Here is a 20,826-nt window from a genome sequence, read left to right on the forward strand (position 1 = left end):
TCTATTGGGTTCGGATTCCGGGAATTAGGTAGCAGTAGGTACCTATGATTCGCCATGTTTTAGCTGGAGTCTTACTACTGCGTTCAATGAGCAGTAACAATGCACTTCAAAAATCAAATACATGGCTGACGGCTCGTATACCTCGACTTTATCGTTCGCCAGCCCCTGTGCCCTGTGATGACTGATGAGTGTGTAGTGTCGGAATATGAGCGCCAGCAATTCGTAGGTATGACATGTGTCGAGGGTTAGATTAGATTAGGTCCTGCCTGCAAATAGGTTTTATGACTCTAAATATCAATCCTCCCGTCTATATATAATAGACGACAAGAATATTCTCTAGAAGATCATAGGTATACGCTCTCGATATGGTGCTAAGTTGCTGCAGCCACAAACACGATATGTACCTATAGCCGATAGCACTCTGAATGAGACATTATTTCCTACTTATAAGTTACACAGCAGAGTACCAATATGGTAATTATGTGATGCTGATGCCAAATAGCCTGGGCATGCTTATCGTTGTCTCCGAGCTGATGTCCGGTGTGAGTGGGACACCAGTCGTTGTCGAGACAGCTGTGTCCCGTCAGACGCCCCCGGTGGGCCGTACCGACAGCGGGGACCTCTCGGCCCGATCAGTGGGCCCGGCGCGCTCGCTCCGCGGTCAGCTCGGGCGGCCGGCCAGTGGCCTGAATTCCCCTCGGCCCAGAGCGGTGACACACCGGCCCAGTCCCCCCCCCCCCCCTCCCAGACGACCGTCCCCCCCCCGTCCCGTCGCCGAAAAGGCGCGACCGTCCACCTGATCAGACTGCCGTGCTCGCGCTCAAAAATAGCGCGCGCCAGTGTCAGGGCGCGCGCGCGCGCTGCTGCCGCCCTGTGTTGGCGAGGTCGGGTGCCAGCCGCTGGGCGGTGCCGCCGGGGCGCGTCTCTCCGTCTGCACACGTCTGTGTCGCTCGGTCAGTGGAGGAGGCCGCGGCTGGTCCGTCCCCGTCCAGAGTCCGTCCCGCTCCACTCCGACAGGTGAGCCGCGCCCGAGACCTGCGGGGAAACGGGAAACGGGGAGGGGCGAGAGGGGGCGGGGTCGAACAATCCGGGAGAGATTTACAGAGGGAGGCTCAATACGCTTCGTGCGTCGGTGGGGTGGGTACACAAAGCAGTTTCGTTCCCATAGGCAACATCGACGAAGCGAAGCTATATGGCCTGTCACATGGCTCGTGCATCACATCCATCACGCCGCCTCTTCCAATATGCGCGATAAATGCTAAATAAATTGCAAGCTTCCTTCGCTGCAGTTGTGTCAATAAGACGCTGACATACTGTTCACCCGGAGGTAAGTATCTTTGAAACTATGGACCGTAGAGCTTTTGAATCAATTGATCGATATACATATTTGACATAAATGCGACTCTTACTTTGGGCGCCGACTTTGATCTGACCTTATGTCGTCATCCCGGGGGCCACGTAGGATCAGCATTCTTTGACTGATTTAAGTACCTATGGCTTCGATAAAAAGGTGCATTGAAATCAGGGGCGCTATACTCTCTCTCTCTCTCTCTCTCTCTCTCTCTCTCTCTCTCTCTCTCTCTCTCTCTCTCTCTCTCTCTCTCTCTCTCTCTCTCTCTCTCTCTCTCTCTCTCTCTCTCTCTCTCTCTTTCTCTCTCTCTCTGCGACTGTGTAGGGTTGACGTAGCGTCCTTTGTTTCATATTTTTAGCAGCGATACGAAGCACAAGGTCGCCATCCGTTCACCTTACTCACGACCTCACAATAGTCCGTTATTTTGTCAGGGACACTTCATCCGCGCCGTTCTAGCGCGGTTCTGCTGAATTCCGACGGACACCGCAAAAAGGACACAGCAATTCGTCACATCATTTCTATTGCTCCTTCTCTTCATATGAGAAGATTATCACTTTCCTTCAGACGACAAGGTCATGTTTTTCGTCCCAGTGTCAGAGGGAGCTGCTGGTAGCCGTGCAATACTCACTGCAGCAGTCAGCACACTGGCACTCAAAAAGCCCCTGTTCGCACGCACAGGACGGAAGCGGGCGGGAGTCTTTTGTCGCTAAGCCAAACAGAGCTGTTTGTGTACGAACAAACGTTCAATGCACGACAAACACCGTCAGTTTTGGTGGGGATGAAAGGTTCCATTCGGATGACAAGGACATTGGTGAATTTCCTGTCTATGTGGAGGGATTATCTCTACAGGGATTCTAGTCGGTGAACGCTTTGTTGCGCCATAAGTTTACTATTCTTTGTAGGTGTGGGTATAAACATGTTGCAAACAGGATATGCCTCCATACGATCACGTATAGGCTTTACCATCATAAATAACACTATGGTTATTTATTACACTATGGCTTTACTCTCTAGGTTTATTGTTTCTCTGCCCGTTTGTGGTGTATGGCCAATTAAAAACAGCATGCAAAAGCAGCAAAATGAATAACTAATAAATAAAACTAAACGATGAAGATAATAAACCTCTCAAATAGTAACCAAGACAGCCGCTCCGGCTGTATCGCCGCACGGACGACAGGCGCTCTCACTGTTGGACGGAGTTGAGGTCTGACAGATCTGGATTTAGCTCAGCCATGGACGTCATGTCAGTGGCTCACTTTGACAAGGTGTTGGACGGACCGCGGCGCCGACCTTGCTCAAGGGAGTTGGCGCTGATGAATATAAAGATAAAACAGACAGCGCTGTGGATGGGCTGTCTGTATGGCTAACAAGTTTGGGCCCTGTGGCATGTTTGGGCCTTGAGCGTTGGCGTCTATCAGGCTTCGCGTTCTCTAGGACGGTTACTGGCACATCACCGTTGAAGTCACCAGCAGAACGGAACGTCTAAGGGAAGCGGGTACGGCCACGGGAGTGCGTGCCGGAGTCAGTCGGGATCCTCTTCTCGGGTGACAGTTGACAGATGGCTCTGACAGCTGAGGAGCAGCCGTCGTCGTTAGTCACGGCAGGCGCTGTCGGCAGCCGGTCCGTCAGGAGCCGTCAGTGCCGGCTGGTGGCGGACAGCGGCGGACTCTGTTCAGCCCTCCCGCAGTTCCCGCTCCGCTGGACAGCTGAGATTGGGGCCGAGCTGAGGATGAATTGCCTACTTCATCATCAACGTCATCAGTGTCATCAAATGCTCAGCAGCTGCAGCTGATGTTAGAGAGATTTAGACCGGTCGCGGTGGCGAAAACCGAGACCGATAGGTACGCCTCATCGTGAGGGAGATTGATAGATTGGAGAGAAACGGTGCCTATGTAAACAGCTGCTGGGAAAATGGTCATTCATCAGTTAAAAAGCGCGGTGGCCCGTTTAGTGTTTTATGATCGGTTATATGGGTTGTTTAATGTCAGTGATAACGGCAATATCCGACGGTGACATCACGGCGACTATCCTCGCTTCTGTTTCCGATAAAAACCCACCTACGCGCGACATCAGACGACTTCCGAGCAGCGCCGATCCAAAAACACCGCTGCTAATTGATGGCTGGCGTCGCCGGCGGGTTTATTGATGCTGAGGGCTGGCACGGCCGCCCAGCTCGGGGGCGGGCTGAGCGGTGCCCAGGGTGACTGGAGGGGACCCTGGCGGCCGGCCAGGGTCGGTGACGCCCGCCGGGTGTCTGGGGTCGAGACCGGGCCGCTCTGCCGCGGTCCGCTGGTCTGGTGCCGGCAGCGCTGGCCGCGGTTAGCTGATGGGAAGGCCGGTGGAGCCGGGCAGACCGGTGGGAAGGCCGCGAGGACAGCGGCAGTGCCAACTCAAACACGACGCGACGGTCACCGGCGGTGGGGCTGCACCTCCGGGAACCGACGAATCGAACCAGCCCGATTACTGGAGTAGTGCAGCGCGTGCGGCGTGGTGCAGAGTTCCATCGTCTGAGAGCAAAGGCCATCCCTTCTTAGGACGAGTCCTAGCTGTCTGGTTGAAGACGTTTTCGTGAATTGGACCTTTGCTTTATGTTCAGGGCGTTTCCTTAACGATAGGCTCTTAATTCGTAATTTAATGATACTCCAGTGCCCAGTGGATTAAATTTAATTTTGCATGCAAAGCAACCAACATAAAATATTCCAGCCAGCCGCGCTCTATCGTTGTCCGTGTGGAAGGATCCGGAACGGTGTCCGTCTATCTGTCGGCAGCCCTTCCCCGGATCAGCAGCGTCCGACTGCCCGTCTCCCGGAGTGCCACTCGCCGGAGGAGCTGACGCTGCGTCCGTCCGGCTTCCAGATGGAGCTCGGCGACCCGTACTACGGAGACTCCGGCGACCCGTATTACGGAGACGCCGGAGATCCGTACGGCGACGGCGCGTACTTCGAGGATGACGGAGATGGGGTGGACTGGCAGCGGCCGCGCCGGCCGGTCGTCATCGGCGCCAATTGGAGACGCCGCACCAAGCGCACCTACGATTACATCCACCGGCTGCGGGAGGCCTACTACGAGCCGATGACCGACTACCTGGACCGGCGCAACGGCGGCTGGCACGCCACGGCCCGGCCGCCGGCAGCGCGCTCCTTCGACGAGCGCGTCTGCTCGACCCGGTACGGTCCGCGGGCGCGGGCCAGCCCGCCGCCGCGGCCGCCGCCCGTCCCTGAGTACCACCGCAAGACGTTCAGCGACGACTTGCTGGAGGCGCTGGGGGTGTCGCTGCCGGACCCGGCGCGCCTGCCCGACCCCAGGGAGCTGCGGAAGGAGGACCCGGTGGTGCGCGGCCCGCTGCGCCCGCAGCAGTTCAACAACTACGTGCCCACCACCAGCGACAAGATCCTGGAGGCGATGGGGGTGCGCCCGCGCGGCTTCTCCGAGCTGCCGGACGCGCTGGAGCCGACGCTGGACGGGACGATGGTGGCGGCCGATCCCGCCGGACGCCGCGCTGCTGAGGACGAGTGATGGCGATGGAAGCAGAGATGGAGACGGAGACGGAGACTGAGTTGATACACGGAGACGCAAGCGGGCAGTGAAGCGAAGACGGAGGTGAAACCGGGAGGGGCCAGGAGACGGCCGAAGAGAGATGAAAGGCCGAAGTTTGTGGTAGCAAGTTTTGCAGCCCGGATAAGAGGTCCGAAATGTCACGGGCAGAATCGAGACACGCATAGTCAAATTCGTGGATATGAGAAGTTAAAATCTAAGCATGTTGACAAGAAAAAAGAGTGAGCGTGGCAAAACAAAAAGTTCAGTCCGGTACCGCTTCATAGACTCCGAACAGTAATGATATACGGCATTATCGCTGGCACCTATATCGCTCCAGATGAAGTCTTTTGAGAAGTGACATCAGCAATAGACGGTCGCAATAGACAGACGGTCGCAATAGACAGTCGTTCAGGTCTCATTTACACCAATCAACCCATATAGTACAATAGCATTCCTTATCGACCTGGACCACACACAGGGTAAACTATTTAACTTGGGAATCACTAACTTTACTCAAGCTGCAGTTACTGAATACGATTGTATAGGTATGCATGTCACCGTAAACACATTCAGCAACGGTGACAGTATTATATCAACAGGGTTCCCGATGATATCACTAAGCAACTAACAACATTAGTGTTAAGCTCTATGGTTCAATGGATGTGTGATTCGACGGATTTGTCCAGAATGTTCACCTTTGAATATATTTTATGAGTGATAGCTCTCGCCATCCGCAGAGATGATTGCTTAACCGTTGGTAAACATGCCAATAAAATGCACAGCATTCGTACAACTTTGTACCGATCATAGCACGGAATGGTGTTTATCGCTGGGCCCGTCTTCGCCGTCTGCTTACCGCGTTTATTTGTTGTCGCTCTCCTCTGGGACCACATCGGATGTGATCCATTCACCCGCGGTCCCGTCGGCCTTGATAACAGGATGACAACAACAGTGACACTGATCTGCTCGATCAAACAGGATTACACAGGGGACGAAATCCGACACAGAGGCCGCCGAAGGGGCTCAATATAGCTGCCGCTGAGAATGCTTGAAGGGTAGATAATCGGAGGTCTTGTATTAGCTGCTGCGGTTATAGGCTCTGTCCTGCAAACACACTGTCAGTGATTCCAGCTTAAAAAAAGAAAATAATTCTTGTCTCTAAAAACACCAACATTTCCGAATTATGTTCGTAAATTGACGATTTACAGCAGCCTAGTCAATCAACGAGATAAACATTTAGCAAAACATTCAACGAATCGTGTAAATGAAAATAACGTTAGGCGATGTGTTTTAAATCCGTCTATCAAATATTTCCATCTTGGTGACCACAAACAAAAGTCAATCATAGCGTGCAGCATATATCGCACATGTCCCGATGATTGAAGTGATGCTCCGCTGGGGACAGTCTACTGAGAGCCGGGGCGGCGCGGTGACCTCGTCTGTGTCGCGGCGTCCGGCCGTGGTGGGACGGCCGCCGAGCTGGCACCCGGCCCGGTGGCGTATTTCGGTCGCCCCGCTCCAGATAGCTGGCATTGCTCGGGCCACCTCGAGTCGAGATTTGGCGACAGGACAGCCCGGAGGGGCGCGCTAGAGGAGCAGAGAGACGGTCAGGTAGGCGGGACACGACCGGGCCGAAGACGAGGAAAAAAAGGAATGTTTATTTTAGAATGCATGCTGGAACTCCAAAGACGATCCCAAGCATGGTCTAATTTATCGAGTATAGTTTTCCATATTTCCTTAATAACAATTCAATCATAATTCTTAAAGAGAATGTTTGCAGTCTATGGAGGAAACGACGGAATCGTCAAACTATGTAAAAGTTCTGCTAATTCCGCGCTTTGACATTTACGATCATTTCCCGTCAAGATAAGATATGATCGGTCCACCATCCTCCCACCCTGGCCTGGAGAGCAGCGAAGGGGAGCGGGTTGTCGGCCTCCTGAGCCGTTCTCCCGCCAGTCCGGACAGCTGCGGTGACCGGCCAGCCGCTCTGTGCAGACAGTGACCCGGGTCCGGGCTGACCATGGCGGTCCGGGTCACCAAGGAGCGTTCACCCGTGCCACGACACCCGCTGAGACCGGTCCCTGGCCCGCTGCGGGGACGGGGGCGGAGAGAGAGTGGCGGAGGGGCAATTAGAGAGGGTGACATGCCTAACCGTTCACAGTGAGCCGCCCCAGCGATGCTGCGCACGCCGTCACAACACGGATTTGCGCACCTCCTGTCACATGTCAGAGGATTTGTGCCGTGACGAGACTGGGAACACGAGGTTGACCTTCGCCACCCGTACACAACCCGTTATCTCAAACGATGACCGATAGCAATGTCTTGTGGTTGAGATCACTCGGAGGTCGTGCCGCGTGCCTGGACAGACCACAATTGAAGACTTGTGACTTCCTAATAACATGACATACGACGTAGAGACCGGCTGGAACTGGTAACGTGGCGTTCTGAGATTCCGCAACACCGGCCTCTGCCAGCGAAATTAGTGTGGGCGGCAGATTTGGCAGTCGTCCCATTTCAGCAGATGATCTGGAAGAACTCCTCGACGGTCAGGCTTCAGAAAAATAACGGGAAAATTAATGAAGGTAGAATTAACACCGCTGTTTGAATAAATCCAAACTAAAATGGTGATGCGGCATATCCGATATCAACATAACTATGCAGCCACAGCAGCATGTAACACGGCTGATGCGACAACAGAACCCAAATGCTTTGCTCAATTACAATTCAACTCGAAAATCTTTTCGCCCAATCGCACATCTTTCAATGCCGGTAGGCTTTCATCGTCTGCATATTGCTTGCTGCGACTCACTGAAATAAGAAGTCGCATCAATCTTTTATGAGAACAGACATGAGATCAACAGACATACCTAATCAAGTCAAGCTGGGAGAGTTGCCAGTTCTCGATGACAGTGGCAAACAATTCACATTTTCCAGGGCAATGAGTTACGGCGCAGTTGTAATGGTGAATTGTTAAACGATATTGATAATCTCTTCCGAATTGTTCAGTGATCTTTTCGCTGAGAATTGCGTAGATCTCAGGCAGCTTTTGCCAAATTGTCAGGGAACTCAGATTTGTTTTTCAATAGAAAAACACAATTCTAAAGAATAGTGTTTTAACTATTGACAACAAACCTTCGGTTATCACGTCTTTGTATAGGTACTGTGAAATTTAACATTGTTCTCCACTGTCTGCCGTGACTGCGAACTTTTGGGACCAATCGTATGCTATGGTTTTATGCTAGGGCCATGTACTGTGTAATGTGTTGTGTGCTGTGTGCTGAGACTGTACGACAGTGCGCAGTGCTGTGTGCTGGGGCTCTGTATCGTATACTGTGTTGTGCTGGGACTGAGGCGCCAGCCGGTACTGTGGCTATGGTCGGTGCTGTGACTGTAGACTGTGCTGTGTGCTGGGACTGTAGACTGTGTTCTGTCTACTGTGTACCATTGGACTGAGGCGCCAGCCGGTGACGCCGGCCGGCCGGCCGCGCCGCGCCGGCCGTGTCCGGCCCGCCCGGCCGCGCCGCCCGTCACTGACTGGCGCCTCTGTTCCAGGTGTCCGCCATGTCGCGCTACCGTCGGCCCCGACATCACACCTACGATTACAACTACAAGGTGGGCGAGAGCAGCTACCAGGACATGCTCGCCTACCTGGACCGCAAGCAGGGGCTCCGCTCGGCCAGCCCGCCGCCCGGCAGAAAGTCGTTCGCCGAACGGTTCGTCGAGAAGCCCATCTACGGCGACGTGGGCGCGCTGGCGCTCGGCTCGGCCGCCGGCAGACCGCTCGCCGGCGGCTCGGTGGACGGGGAGGGGCGCGCCGCGCTCGCAGATGCCGATCTGGAAGCCGAGGAGTTCATTGCCGCACTGAAGCGACGGCCGCGCGCGCAGGCCAACGGGCCGTCGGCGCTGGCCGGTGAGCCGGGCGAGGACCTGGGCACACGCACCCGGCGCGCCCTGCAGAAGATCGACGCAGATTTCGAGGCCATGGGTCTGTTCGACCGGGCGCCGGCGGCGTCGGCGGCGCTGGCGGTGCGCGAAGACGGCGAGGAGGCGGCTCTGAGCTCAGCCAAGGTCAGCTCGGCGCGGGTCAGCGCCGCCGTCTCCTCAGAGAAGGTAGCTGCCTCGGAGGAGACGTCGGCGACCAGGGCCAGGCGCTCGGTCCGGTACGCGAACTGAGAGGCGCGCGGCCGGCGCGTCAGACGGAGACGGGGAGAAGACGTCGGGAGGTTACAGCCGATGTTGGAGATTCGGTGGAAAGAAGTGGGAGGACTGCCGAGATGAGTGGCAATCGCACGGATCAGAACGGTAAAGACGGTCTCGAATGATTCTGGTGTTGAGAATATCGGCTCAAAACTACCCCGGAAAATGATTAAAGGACGCTGGATGAAAGACCGTACGATGACGCTTGCTCCGATAGTTATATTTTGCATTCATTCTATCAAGTATCATATGAATTATGACTGTTCATCGGAAGTTGCAAATCGGGCGTTGGTTAAGAGAAATCAGAAAACAACCCCCACCATATATGTCCGGTTGTAAAATGTTATCGTGGCGATTTGATGATTATGTAGACGATCGTCCCAAACAGTTTAAACCAGATGAGATCATGAGACGATTTCGAGCACACAATCTAGTGCAAAGATTGTATGACTAGAATTAAATGGAGACACAAATTGCGTTTATTGAGTTGCTAATAACATTTCCATTAACCTCTCTATCCTCACTGCTAGTCTATGTCAGTGTTTTGACTTTTGTTACGTATTTATTTTCTTTTTGTTCTATTACGCTGTTTTGCTACTTACTTTTATGTTCGCTTATAACAGAGTGGAACTTGGTTCCCCTTTGCGTCTAACGCTACTATTAACCAATGATGCGGGTGAAACTAAGAGTGTGATCCACTTTGAATAACCGAACAGTGCTGGGTACATATGGGTCTTGTAAAGACTACCTACTGATGTAAAACACTGCCTAGTGTCTAACAGCTTCTGCCGTCGGTCTGTATTTGTAATCACAAAAGAATTGCCTAATACTTTTGTAAAATAACTAAGATGCTGACGTTGACTACATATCTTTTTAGCTTCTGGTTACAAGTGATGAAATACAGGTACACAACTAATCCACTACAGAACTTACAGATGATTGACAGACAGACGGACTCGCGCCTTTGTGCTTTATACTCACGGATAGGACGCCGTTTGTTTGTAACACCAGTTGCATAGTTTTGCCCGTTACTTGCCATTGTGCTAGTCCAAGCATTTGTATGTTTGCCTTATGTTTGTACGAAAATATACGGTTGAAACCCAAACATGCTGTTATGGAGAAGTGGAGGGAGGATACCTACTTTTTTACACGGTGGACATTGAGCACTTATCTTATAAGGATAGGTATCTAATTTGCACGTCCAGACTAAATCGATACCGTACCGCATTTGCATAAACTGCACCTTGCCACTACTATAGGCACAGCCTGTGCTGCCAGACTGTAGCATTTATTATTAGGTATTTTTTTCTATTAACAGTAGCGAATAACGAACAAAAAGAAGCTCAGCCATTGTATTGATGCATTGAAAACGTTTCATATAAAAAGGTCGAGCTGGGTGACTGAAAGGTAAAATAGATATCCGTAACGTTTAACAGCATGACGAGCGGTCAATTGGAGGATATTCCATGCCTTTCCCCTCAGCCCCACCCCGATCAAAACCCATAATTCGGAACGGGCACCCTACCCCCCGCGCTCCTACAGCACGTCTCACTGTACCCGGCTAACGGCTCACGACCCCTCCCCTGCCCGACACAGCCCTGAGCCCACCGTCGCTGATACCCGGCCCCGCCTGCAGCGCGCCGCCATGAGTGCCTCGCTGTACCCGGCGCTGGGGCGCCGTAACAACCTGCTGCGCTCCCTGCGCGCCGAGGCGGCCGTCGACCGCTCCTTCTACGACCCGGCCGTGGACCGTCAGACGCTCTACAGCCTGCCGCAGCGCGCCCGCTTCTGGCCCGGCTCGGACACCCTGTACGGCGACGAGTGGCAGTACTGGTACGGCGACATCGCCATCCCGGAGGAGCTGAGCCGGCCGCGCCGCCGGCCCAGCTGCCTCGACGACGAGCAGGGCCTCAACGAGCGCCTGCTGCGCAAGATGCGCAGTGACAAGGGCGAGTTCTCGTCGGGGTCGGCGCAGCGGCGCTCCTCGGCCAGCCGTATAGAGTCGGTGGCGGACGCCGCCGAGAGCAGCATGGAGCACCTGGCGCGCGCCCGCTCCCTGCGCGCCAGCTCCGTCAGCCGGCTGCAGGCCACCCGCGACAGCATGGAGCGCGACGCCAGAGCTATCAGGTCGGTGGACGACACAGCAGGCAGGCGGGCACGTAAACGTAATATGGTACAGTATAGGCTGTGCCGCTGCACACCTGCTGGTTAGACTGTACCGCACAACATATGTAATCGACAAAATGTGCCATGGCCCATGAGCCACGTAAACGTGCAGCGTATGTGTGTTATGGGCATCTGTGCAAACGATTAAAATGCTTTGCAACTTTTAACGAATAGCCACTGAGTTCCCTCCCAGCTACAGAGGACCGCATATTCGTCCATCACAAAATAGCCGCTCGCTAACGCGCCCTCTCCCACTCCGCAGGGCGTCGTCTCTGTCGCGGCGCGCCGTGACGCCGTCGTTCAGCGAGGACCCGTACGCCGACATTGACATCCCGGAGGAGCTGACCCGGCCGCGCCGCCGGCCCGTCTCACTGCAGCGCGAGAGCGACGCGCTGGTCTCGGCCGAGGAGGCCTCCGCCGCCAGCCGCGCCTCCAAGTAAGCGAACAGGAGTAAACCGGAGAGAGGACGTAGAGACGATGCCGTCTAGATAATATTCTTAGCAGCTAAGGATTATTTACATTCAGCAATAAGAAAGGTTATGGCTAGGGATAGGGATGGAGTTTCACATCAATCAATGTTCATCCTTTAAATGAGTTAACGTAGCTGGGAATGTAATCATTAGAAATGTATTTGATTTATCCACATCTGCCTGGAGCACTTTGGCTTGCCCCGAAAAACTTACCAGCTCTTACGATATAACGGTATAACTCGTCAGCCCCCGCCAGAGCCTCAGTCACCAAGTTAAGGCAGCCATCCACTGACGCCCGCCGGTGTTGCCCGTCAGGTATCTGCGCTCGGTGCGCTCCGTCTCTGTGCAGAAGATGAGCTCCTCGGAGCAGCAGACCAGCTCCCAGGAGATCCGCTCCAGCGCGCGCGGCCGCTCGGCGCTGCGCAGCTCGGCCGCCGCCGCTGCCGACTCCGAGTACCTCGGCCTGGACGGCAACAAGGTGTACGTGCCGCCGTGGCTGGAGAACCACCCGATCCCGGACCCGCCGCAGCGGCGCGCGCCGCCCGCAGGCGCCATCTGGCCCGAGAAGCGGCCCTTCTACGACCTCAAGAACGACTACGACGCCATGCTCTCCTACATGGGCGTCACCAAGGAGCTGAAGAAGGCCGTGGGCGCCGCCTAGGGAGGCTCGGAGGCCGGCGGGGGCGGACTGGCGGCGCCACTGAAGGTCGGACAGCGGGGGCGTCCGGCCGACAGCGGGCGGCGCTGGCACCGGCCGGACAGCGGGGGGCACCGGCACCGGCGCCGGCCCGGACAGCGACTAGATCGGCACGGGATTCTCAGAAGCTTCCTCTGTTTCTTAAAACATAGCCACGAACGCTTTTGTTAGTTCCCACGGAGTTGCAGCTTTCACTATCAGCACTGGTAGCTGTAGTTGGACTCGAAAGATGCTGTGACAGAAAATACCAACGAACGACCGAGAGGGACGTAGAATGTGCCTCCAGGCACAGTGGGAGGTCACTATGAGGTAATTTGTTTTTCTTTTTCACCGGTTGTAGTCAGAGTTCACGGTTAGAGACGGTACAGTGGTGGGGCCGCGTCTAGCCGTGTTCTTCTATCCCCTTTTGCTGTAAATCTTTAGGTCACCTACCGAGCGAGACTGAAGTGCGAATGTCTCACCCTTGTGTTTAGGGCCTTTGGTCTCACCAAAGGAATGCATCCAACAATAAGAAAAGATAAATAAATACAATTGTGATCTAGCTAAAATGAGACACGAGCTAGTATCCCAGCGTCTGATCTGACCACTGTAAATACTTCCGCGTGACCTTGTTGACCTCCACAGACGTGTGTAAGAGAGCCCTCCCACCACCACCCTCCATTCCTGCATTTACCTTCCCATGTGCTCCCATGTAGATTGGATTGTTATTAGGAGGAGACTGCCAGTGTTCGCATCAACATCCTCTGCGCGAGGTTCGGACACCGACCGTTAATGTAGTAGGTATGCATCTGAAGAGCGGGCCCAATCGGTCGAGAGGTTAGACATGTCTGCTCCCCTGAATTGGACCGGTCTCGGGATGATCAGCATGTGCGGGCAGCAAGCGTCTGAAGACACTTGAACCTTACGTCGCTACATGTGGTATTTGGAAAATACTACTCGACTGAGTGAGTACCTATACCAAGTAGGAAGAAAAGAACTCTTTCGTCCTATCACCAGAAGTGCTTTCATTGTTTGACATCAGGGCAAGCGTAGCCAGCGAAAAGGCACGCTTCTGTTGCTTGTTTGTTATAAACGGCTTCTAAAATACACGTTTTTAGATTATTGTCGTTTGTTGGTTCCAGTCATCTTGCAAAGTGCATCGAGTAGTCCTCATGACAAATCGGGGTTATCGTGAGCCGTGACCATTCGGTAAGCCGAGAAGGTTGGCGTGAGATTGGATACCGATGCTGATTTTTCGTTGGCTGTCCGTACCTCACCACTGAGAGCAATGGAGACTGGGGCGGCCAATCAGAGGACGAGGAAGGATCGGCGTGACTCTGATTGGCTGGGAACACATCGCCTGGATTACATCCGGGAACTTTCCTAGGAAATCCGATCGGTGAAGAACCCACGACCCCAAGCGCCCGCCGGTCTAAACTGAGAGCAGCTCATAAGCGAACGAAGGTCGTACGTGCGAGAGAGGGATGGAGTTTTATCGATTCTGAAAGTTAGTTCAGGTTCATCTGGCTTTTAGTATTTGCTGTTGTGTTTTACAGGTAACCGTTTAAAAGCAGCTGGTCTGCTATAATCTGTTGTTAACCCGACCGGGCCCGGGGGGTAATCCCAACCACCGCAGCCCGGGGGGGGGGGGGGCGTTTTTCGCCCCCCTGTCTAACTCCGTAAATAAGAGAGCTACGGAAACAAAAGCGATACCAAACGAAAGGTCCTTACGAGACGATTCTAATGCACCTAAAATTTTTGACCTCAGGTCAATTTTCAAGGTCAGAGGTCAAGGTCAAAGGCCAAAACCGGCACATGTGTAGTGATATCAAAGTAAGCCTTCTAGAGGACGGCAGGCTGCATCAAACCGGCAAAATTGGGTGTCAAACGAAAGAAGAGAATCTGAGGATTCTGAAAATGTGCTCCAAATCAAAGGTCAAGGTCAAGGTCACGCTCAAAATTGACCTCAAACTTGGCACTTTTTCGCACATCTTGCGTGCTAACTTCCAAGATGTTTTGAAATGTTTTGAGGCTTATCGGTTCCCTATTTGTGGTTCATCTTACGATACAAGGCTGCTCAAAGGTCAAGGTCACAGAAGAGTATCCCTGCTAGAGGCTATTTCACTGATTCAAGTTAGTAATAATAAATAAGACAATTCTGCCATCCGGAAGCTCTAAATGAAGGCTTAGAGGAAAATAGATGCCAGATTCGTGATCAGCGGGTACAAATCCATCATAAACGACCTTTCATGTGTCAAGGTCAACCAGAGGTCATTCGAGGTCACATGAGGTCAACATGAAACTTGACCTTTTCCGAACAAAATATATATCATTCGACGCGGCTTGACAAGGCGAATGCGATGGTACCACTGCCGTAGCTCTAGGACCATTTTTGTCGAAGTTATTTGCGAAAAACTAAAACCACATTTCAGGGTCGTTGACCTGACCTCTGACCTCAGGTCACCAAAACTATTTTTCTATTTTTCTCTAGGTCAAACGCTACACAGCCGTGCTCGTAATTTGTCTTTATCTCTAAAACTCTATTTTTAGCAGCTATTTGAAGTTTGCGTCTGTGACGCCGAAGTTTGCCGTGCATGGGTCTAGCAAAATGGACCTTGTGACGTCATCAAGGGGGCTAGGTCCAAATTTTTTACTTCAGAAGATGTCAAATTGATGGGAGAAAAGGTACTGAAAGTTTCGCCTTCCTATCCCTAAGCGTTCGGGAGTTATCGCAAATATTCGCCAGGGGGGGGCGAAAAACGCCCCCCCCCCGGGCCCGCGAGGGTTAATGTTTAGTAAGATCCTCGGCTACTAGTGGTGCCAGTTTCAGAAAATGTATCTTACGTCGACTGTCCGTCCAATAATGTCCAAGCCAGCCACAGGGGCGCGGGAACTACTTTAAGACTGGGGGGCACACCATAATAGAGATCAACCTAAGGTACCCTCAAATCTAGTTTTCTCACCGGTTTCAGGCCACTTATTTTCATTCCTTGACTTTTTCAGCAAAAAAAGAAAACATTTGCATGAAAAGTGCGGTATTCCGCCTCAAAGTTGTGGGGGCACCGCCCCACCGCTCCAAAGTTGGGGGGGGGGACAAGATGCCCCCACTGCCCCCTCCGGTTCCCGCGTCTCTGGCTAGTCATTTGTCCAAAGATGTCCAAAAGCTACGCAATAGTTAACACTCAACACTGTTATTTATTTTAATACCCTTTTAATATGTTATTATCAGCTCAAAAGTGTTAATCATATCGAAAGCTGAGCATTCAATTCGTCAATTAATGTTATAGGGTAGTGTGGGGTAATTTGAACATATTTTTACTATTAGTAAAAATATGTTCAAATTACCCCACACTACCCTATAACATTAATTGACGAATTGAATGCTCAGCTTTCGATATGATTAACACTTTTGAGCTGGTAATAACATATTAAAAGGGTATTAAAATAAATAACAGTGTTGAGTGTTAACTATTGCGTAGCTTTTTTTACGTCTTCTCCGTTGTACCAAATTCCAGCTCAACCCTGGATGAAGAAAAACTGTTTCAGTAGCGCATGTGTCACTTGCTTTCAACATGCAAGCCTCATTTTTGGACGAGCCGAGCATACCTTGAAAAGCATAGCATCACTTTTCCACCAAGTCACGGTGTGTTCAAATTGCCCCACCGTGGGGTAATTTGAACATACTGCCTTTACCTGCCATAGAAACGATAGTCTCGCCAGCACCGATGTTGTTTGACCCATAAACGAATAGGCAAAGCAATTCTAAACATACCTTCATTTGAAAAATCAACACAACAACTTGAAAAATAACGGTTGCAGAGCATCAACATCTGCACGCTGCACACCGGTCAGTTGACAGAATTCGCCTCTCTTCAATTAACAGAACGTCTAGCATCCCCGTTTGATAAAAACTCCACCAAACCTTTCTTCATCTGTTATAGTGGTGCCAATCGGAACCTGGACATTCGGAGTTCCGATTCTTTATAATGTCCAATTCGGAATTGATTGCACAAAGGTATAGTAGTCTGGACAACATTGGACGATCGCCTGCCACACTTGATCATTTTTATCAAGTAATCGTGCGTAGCATTGATTGGCGAATGGAAAGCTAAGCTCTTAATATAATGAACACTTTTCTGCTGGTAAAATTACATGATAAGCAATATAAATGAATGTTTTGAGTGTTGATAGCTGCATAATTTTCGGACATATTTGGACAAATGGTTGACTTTAGCATTTTTGGACGGAAAATCAACGAAAATGCCGGACATTAGACGGATATTAGACGTAAATTTTCTAAAACTGGCATCACTTATCTGCTACTGCTTTGGGTCGAAAATATTGGCAAAAAAAACTGGGAGCGTTGTTTTTTTTTTCGGAGCTATCCCTGTCTTCAATGAAATTCTCACACTATGTTCAAATTACCCCACGCTAAAAGTTACTTTGCCATTTTTAAAAACAGGGTTCAAAAGCAAATTTCTTGGATTGAAGGCACTGATTAGGTCATTGTCAGGGGGAGGCACTCGCCTTGGCCGTATATGGGCCAGAATGTCTAACGATTTCCGCCATGTTGTGTATACCAAAGTCTTGAAAAGTTGATCACTGCAATCAAACTGCAAGCATGAAGCAGCAGCACTTTTGAGCAGTGTACCTCTCACTAAACTGCACCTCTGCTACCGTACATGCAATTTATATTTCTGGTATACACAACATGGCGGAAATCGATAGACAAAAACAAGTCACCAATGCTCCTTCCAGTATATATTAGAGTTCAGTGGTCATTGTACAACAAAAGCCGTTGCGTATTAGGCGCTAGCAATGCAAGATTTTGCGCTGCAATGAAGTTGCAATGACGTGTTGTTAGGCGTTTATCCTTGCGAAATTGATTTTTTACACTGTGCGTCAACATCTTCGTTCCCTGAAACTTTAAACCCCGTTCATATGATAGCCCGTTTAGTTACGATAATTTCTCTCATCGGTCTTATTGTCATGCCACTTATGGATTTTCCGTAATTTTGTGCTATTCACACTATATTCAAATTACCCCACATGTTCAAATTACCCCACCCTACCCTACACGATTACTTAAAGAAATGCTGATATGTAGCAAGTGACTGTCCAATGTTGTCCAAAGTCTGCTGTCATTGTCCAACCAAATTCCGATTTGGACATTGGACAATATCCGAATTCCGAAGGTTCAAGTACCCATTCACCACTATCGGCTACTCAATGGCTCAATGCACATGTGCTGTAGCCAGGTCTAATGGAATGGAATGGCTTCCGAATCCGGCTTTCTCAATCCATGCCATTTTTGGCCTCTGAAGTGTGAACCTATTCTGCGACAATAGCTACAATGTTTGGAAATAAGAAGACTTGATACCTATCCAAAATGTCCTGTCAAATATGTCTGCTATGGCGCTATGGGCAGGATTTAGTTGGCAGCAGATGGACTTGTGGATCGGACCAAGATACATAGTGAACGAGCTAGATTTCCGGTCTCAGCTTTTAATTGGAATGTTGAAGCATCTTTTAGGAAAAAAATAGGTAGCTGTTTTGCTCAAAGGAACGAGCATGCTGATCGTCCGCAGGAAAAACGCACACACCGAAGGATAGTCAAAGTCCTCATTCCCATTGTCAAATAAAATCAAGCGCAAAAGAAGAAGAAAATAAAATTGACTGAGGTGCTTTAGATTAATGTCACGTTTTGTAAAATGACCGTTCATGACCGTTTTATCATTTTCAAGTGACGTGATTTTGCATTAACAAAACATTCGACTCGACTTGGACTCGACCAGACTCGACCACATTCGACTTCCGAAATAGGCCTCCATCCACGTTTTCAAATAGGGTATCGGGTTGTTTGCTCCATAGTTCACACGGCATGGCTTTGACGTTTCAGAAGGTTATCCTATAACTCGGATTGTTTGCTTTCAATTCATGTACTCAAAAGGCTTCGAGGCTTCGAGATCTGTTGGAAAGAATTGAATTGACACTGACTTGAGCTCGTTGGAAGTAAAGTCGGCGTCGATTTTAAATTTAAGGAAGTTGTCGCATTTTCCAAAATGCTGCTCAAGAAACCAAAGCTAAGACCGATAGATTATAGCACCAGAGTGTGTATACCACTTGATAAATTTAAAACAAGCTTAAACATCCCACCAAAGGAGGCCCTGGCACATTTGAGGAAGCTCATACAACTTCATGCTGGTGAAACAAGAACATGTAAAGAAGAGTTAGAAGAACAGAAAGCTCACAATGATGCGCTCATAAAACAGCTCCGCGAAGATATTATGTCCAAAAGAATTGCTATCTTATGCCCAGGCAAAAATGAATTATTGGTAAGGAAAGCCCTCAAAGGCCATCACGATGGCAGCAAGATATTTGAAGAGAAAGAGCCCAGAGATGTGAATGAAGAGGTAGACTTTCAAACAAGCGACCTGAAAAACAAGCTCAATGCACTGAAACACGCTGTCCGTACAAAGAAGAATCAATTAAACAGCACATTGGTTGTGTTCAACGACACGGTTGAGGACGTTGCCTTTTTGGAGCTGGAGGGACCGGTAGGCGATACAAGATGTTTAGCGCTAGAGAATCATATCGGAGATGTTGGCAAGAGGATCCTTGAGGCCGAGATACTACAGCATACACTGAAGCATGTTCGCGACCAGCTTGGTGTTGAACAGCTCGCAAATAATGCTTCTCTGGAAATGGTGGAGAAACTCCTGAAAAACAGTCAAGAAGAACTTTCCGCCACGCAGCACTCGTTAGACGACGCCCAGCACAGAAAAACACATGCTGTCGCGAACACCATTAAGGCTGAGGTCGACAACCACTCCAAGAAGAAGCACCTGGCACGAAGGATGACACACTACAGGAAGCTAGCAGAAGATCAGAAACACGAGTTCCTTCACCTTCGTAAGGCGATCCAGGCGTACTTCATGTACCAGGAGTCAGTCCCCCTGCGGCACGCCATGTCCGACCAGCACCGCGAGGGCAGCCAGGATTTCGACAACAGCTTCCTCATAAGCGAGCTGCAGGACATGGAGAGCGACACGAACCTGCTGCGCGAGGTGACCGGCAGCCACGACATCCAGGGCGTGGTGCAGTGTTTCGAAACGCAGCGCGACACCTCGCAGCACCTGCAGTCGCTGGTCAAGGAGATGGAGGTGAAGAAGGTGCAGCTGCTGCACCGCATGGAGGAGCTGACCGTGCAGCGCAACGCGGCCGTCTTCCACGACCAGGCGGCGGCGGACGGCGTGCTGCAGCGGGCCACCGAGCGGCGGCGCGCGCACGACGCCGCCGCCGCCGGCACCGACTGGAGCGCGCTGGCCGCCGCCAATCGGGTGACGCAGGCGCTGGCCCGCATGCGGCAGCTCCTCGAGTACCTGGTGACGTCTCTGTCCCGCGCCAGCCTGGTGCCGGCGCCGCCGCGAGCCGTCTCCCGACTGGAGACGGCCGCCTACCTGACCGAGATGCTGCGGCTGGCCGCCGCCGGCGTCTCCAAACTGATGGAGCGGCTCGAGGGCCAGGAGCCGGACGAGGTGCTGCAGCGCGCGGCGCGCGCCAAGTTCTCGCTTACCCACTCGGAGGAGAAGTTTAGCACGCGGCAGCCGCCGGCGCTGGTGGCGGCGCCGGCCTCCGATGACGGCGACACCACTGGCGATGACGTGCAGATGGCCACGCGGGCCGTCATGAAGCGGCAGGCGCACCTGATCGTCCAGGCCAAACTGAAGGCCGGCTACGGCAGGAAGAAGTGGTGACCGCCGGACAGAGCCCCTGCCGGCAGACTCGTATTCGTGTTCCTTATTGATGGATTAGCCATGCATTGCCTTTACTGTTTGGTGTATAGTGCTGACTAATAGCTTATGTTGCCCGATAGCTATGAAGCGGTAGGTATGTTGCTGCGCTGCGCAGGACTCAGCGTTTCTTTGTGTTCTAGAGCTCCGAAGGACTGTTGGTGTTTAAAAAAGGACAAACGCTTGTGAAACTTGGAGCCTGGCTACTCAGGTTTCATTTCGTTGGGCATGCAGGCCATTCGCTGAGCCAGGCAACCGAAAAAGCTTCGCTCTTGATGGCCATGATTATCACGGTGTTTTCATTCCATCGTTCCATGAGATGACTTTCCGTCGAAACTTCGCCACGACATACGACCATGAGAACTACAAATACAACGAACGAACTCCGACCACGTATTTACAATTAGAACGACTACACCTTTTTGCGTTGTTCGATGGCCAATCGTCATAACCATTTCGGCATCAGTTTGGACAAGCGTCATACAGAATAACCCATCGGCGATGTGCATCACTGTTTGACGGTCGGCAAAACAGGCTGGACTCCATTTAACCATTCTGCATAACTCTTTGTCATTGAGCACAATGTTCGTCATAGGCAAAACACTGTCAGATTGTCATAATGCTTCGACATTT

At 51.6% G+C, this 20,826-nt stretch overlaps 2 protein-coding genes across 2 annotated transcripts; both read left to right on the forward strand.

Annotated features, from left to right (window-relative positions):
• Window positions 1-8,446: 8,446 nt before the first annotated feature.
• LOC122382003 lies at window positions 8,447-13,523 on the forward strand. Its single transcript, XM_043366842.1, has 4 exons — window positions 8,447-9,055; window positions 10,725-11,215; window positions 11,517-11,690; window positions 12,040-13,523. Exons 1-4 carry the CDS (start codon window positions 8,453-8,455, stop codon window positions 12,383-12,385), a joined length of 1,614 nt encoding a protein of 537 aa, XP_043222777.1. The 5' UTR covers window positions 8,447-8,452; the 3' UTR covers window positions 12,386-13,523.
• A 5,581-nt stretch (window positions 13,524-19,104) lies between these two features.
• LOC122382004 lies at window positions 19,105-20,157 on the forward strand. Its single transcript, XM_043366843.1, has 2 exons — window positions 19,105-19,679; window positions 19,809-20,157. The coding sequence occupies exons 1-2, from the start codon at window positions 19,105-19,107 to the stop codon at window positions 20,155-20,157; spliced, it is 924 nt and encodes a 307-aa protein (XP_043222778.1).
• Window positions 20,158-20,826: the final 669 nt, after the last annotated feature.

This window comes from Amphibalanus amphitrite, unplaced genomic scaffold (assembly GCF_019059575.1).
Source record: "Amphibalanus amphitrite isolate SeventyFive unplaced genomic scaffold, NRLGWU_Aamphi_draft 000132F_arrow, whole genome shotgun sequence".
In the NCBI taxonomy this organism is placed as follows: domain Eukaryota; kingdom Metazoa; phylum Arthropoda; class Thecostraca; order Balanomorpha; family Balanidae; genus Amphibalanus; species Amphibalanus amphitrite.